Here is a 2,860-nt window from a genome sequence, read left to right on the forward strand (position 1 = left end):
CCCCCCCGCCGCAGCCGGCGGTGGCGGAAACCAGCCATCCTTCCCCCCTACAAAATCTCAACAATACAACCGCCCGATTTACCGCCCTCAACCGCCGGCGAAACGCAGGCGAAGTCGCCGCGGATGTTGCTGCGCTTGCTGCTGCTGGCTCGTTCTCATCCTCATCACCCTCGTCCTCCTCGCCGCCGTTGCAGGCGGTATCTTCTACATCCTATATCAACCTCAACGCCCTACCTTTTCCGTCTCCTCCCTCCAACTCATAACCCTCAATGTCTCCAATTCAAACCAGTTAACATCCAGGCTTAACGTCGCCATCAGCGCTCGGAACCCTAACAAGAAGCTCGTGTACATCTACGATCCGATCTCGATCTCGGTGACATCTAACGGTGCTGATTTAGGAGACGGATCTTTACCAGGGTTTGTGCAAGGGAAGAAGAACACGACTGTAGTGAGGGCGACGCTGAAAAACTCAGTGCAGAGCGTAGATCCATCATTAGCGGCGGCTTTGAAGAAGAGCACTGTTGATTTAGAGATTGATTTGGAGACGAAGGCTGGGGTTAAGGTGGGGGGCTTTAAGACGAAGAAGATGGGGATTAGAGTTCACTGTGAGGAAATCAGGGTTAATGTTCCAAAGGGGAAGAAGACGCCGCCGCCATCGACGGCTGACAGTAGCTGCAAAGTTAAGCTTCGGATCAAGATCTGGAAATGGACATTCTAGATCTAATTGTTCGTTTCTTGCAAAATCAGTGGGGGGGGAAAGAATAAAGTTGCAGAGATCTGGATCGTAAGAGTGAAACCGTTCGTTTTGTAAAGTAAGGTGATTGCTGGATAACTTTTTAATTTTTTGGGTTTTTTAGGTTTATTTGGAAGTTGAATTATTATATTAATATTGTTCTCATTTTCTCTATTCTGTGGTTTTTATTTTATTATTATTATCATTTTTTTTTGTAGTGCGATATTTTGATTATATATGTTGAATAATAATAATAATAATAATTTTTTAAATGTGTAGTTTAGTGCCTGTTCGGGGCAGCTTATATTTACGGATGATATTTTCAAAACACCGCCTCACTATTTTGAGAACACGTTTCGGCAGTTTATTCAAAAATGTTGTTGGGTTTTTACACTAAACGCAGACCACGGGTCGAACCAGACATGACGTTTTTCAGGATAAACTGTTTATCTAGATAAGCACAAGCTGTATAGTAATAAGGTTGGGATTTGATGACTTGTATCAAGTCCGTTGAAATGAATGATGTAAGATTGTGATTGATCTTATTATTTATTTATTTTCTTCAATTATTGAAGATGCTTTACATGCATGAGTAAATTATGTAAATTAGGATTTTGTAAATCCGGAATTGGAGGCATAATTGAGAAAGAGTTGGTTTAATAAGTTCTAGATTTTAAATGATCATTTTTTTTCTGGTAAGATTTAAGTTAAATCTTATTTGAGGCTTTTTTTCATACAGCTCCGTAGGAAATTCGGAATTACAAAGTTTATTAAACTGGTGCAATTTTATTTCGATTTGCATTTTCAGCCCTGATTTATAATAATTTTGCTAGAGATTGGCGAATGTGAATCGAGTCGAGTCCATGGGTGCCTTTTCGAGCTCAAGCTTTTATTAAGCACATTTTTGAGCTTGATTCAAGCTTTTAAGATTGTTCGAGCTCCTATCGTGTTTATAAATATCATGTTTGAGGTTCGCTTGAGCTCGATTTATGTAGAGATTATTGAGCTTATTAACAAACAACTCCATCGACGAAATAGATGAGTCATAGTCGTGTCTATATTAAATTTTATTTGATCCTTAATTGAACTTTATACACATAAGTATTGGAAAGAATGAACAAGCCTTATCAAATAATGATTGGGACTGAAATAAAATATTTGAATGATGTTATTGATAAGAATAAGCTTTAGGTTTTGTTTGGGGCGGCGGTTTTCGCGCGGCATGGGGAGCGGCCGCGAATCGCGATTGTTTGGTTCGGCATCCCGAGGGTGGCGGGACATCGTTTTAGCAGGCCGCGGATCGAATCTCGTGACCCACGTTTGAGTTATGGATTATTATGCGGATCCAATCCCGTGACCCACGGCATATTATGCGGATCTAGCAGTGTTTGAGTGATGGATTATTATGCCGTGGGTCACGGGGTTCGATCCCTTCATCACTCCTGTTCGACGCCGAATCCCTTGAGCTCCTCCCTCCCTCACTCCAACGTCCCTCACGCTCCTCCCTCCCTGCCCTAATTGCAGGGCGCCAACTCCCCTCTTTCTTATCCACTTGCGGGGAGCTTCTCAGGGCAGCGGCCATCAACGTTTGCCGCTCTTAGCCCACCGAGCTCCGGATCACTCGCCTCATCTAGGTATTTCCCTTCTTCTCGCTCTCAAGCATCCTTTTTTTGAGAGCATCCTTTTATTACTTGTACCCCCATCCCTTCTACCTCCGGTCACTTCTTTTTAACTAGGGTCTGTATGCCCTTGTTCCTCCCAGTGGATCATGAGAGCTTTGAAAATTTCGAGCAGAAGCAGTCAATTCCCCAATAAGAAGCGACGATTCATGGAGCCTACTTCAAGATTCAACAAAGGTTTAGAAAATGATGAGGAGTTAACGAAGGAGAGAAAGCTCCACATAAAGATCCTTCTGTGTTTTGTGCTTAGCTTCTATGATGCGCCTACACGGATGTCATTTCTCCATAATAGTTATCATTTCTTATGTGAAAATTGCAAATTTTGCCTTGTTTAATGATTGTTTTCTTATAGCACTTTTGATACTTACTATTAAGTGAAATGTGTATTTGAATTTTGTACTGTTTTGAAGTGAATTTCTATCTGCATTATTACATAAGGGGGAAATGA

At 41.7% G+C, this 2,860-nt stretch overlaps 1 protein-coding gene across 1 annotated transcript; it reads left to right on the top strand.

Moving 5' to 3' along the window:
- Window positions 1-5: 5 nt before the first annotated feature.
- On the top strand, window positions 6-868 carry LOC110020231 (NDR1/HIN1-like protein 13; the record flags this gene model as incomplete). The annotated part of the gene is given in 1 exon segment (XM_020718260.1): window positions 6-868. A coding segment is annotated over 1 exon segment (713 nt), but the record flags the coding sequence as incomplete, so codon positions are not given.
- Window positions 869-2,860: the final 1,992 nt, after the last annotated feature.

This window comes from Phalaenopsis equestris, unplaced genomic scaffold (assembly GCF_001263595.1).
Source record: "Phalaenopsis equestris unplaced genomic scaffold, ASM126359v1 Scaffold000094, whole genome shotgun sequence".
Classification (NCBI taxonomy): Eukaryota; Viridiplantae; Streptophyta; class Magnoliopsida; order Asparagales; family Orchidaceae; genus Phalaenopsis; species Phalaenopsis equestris.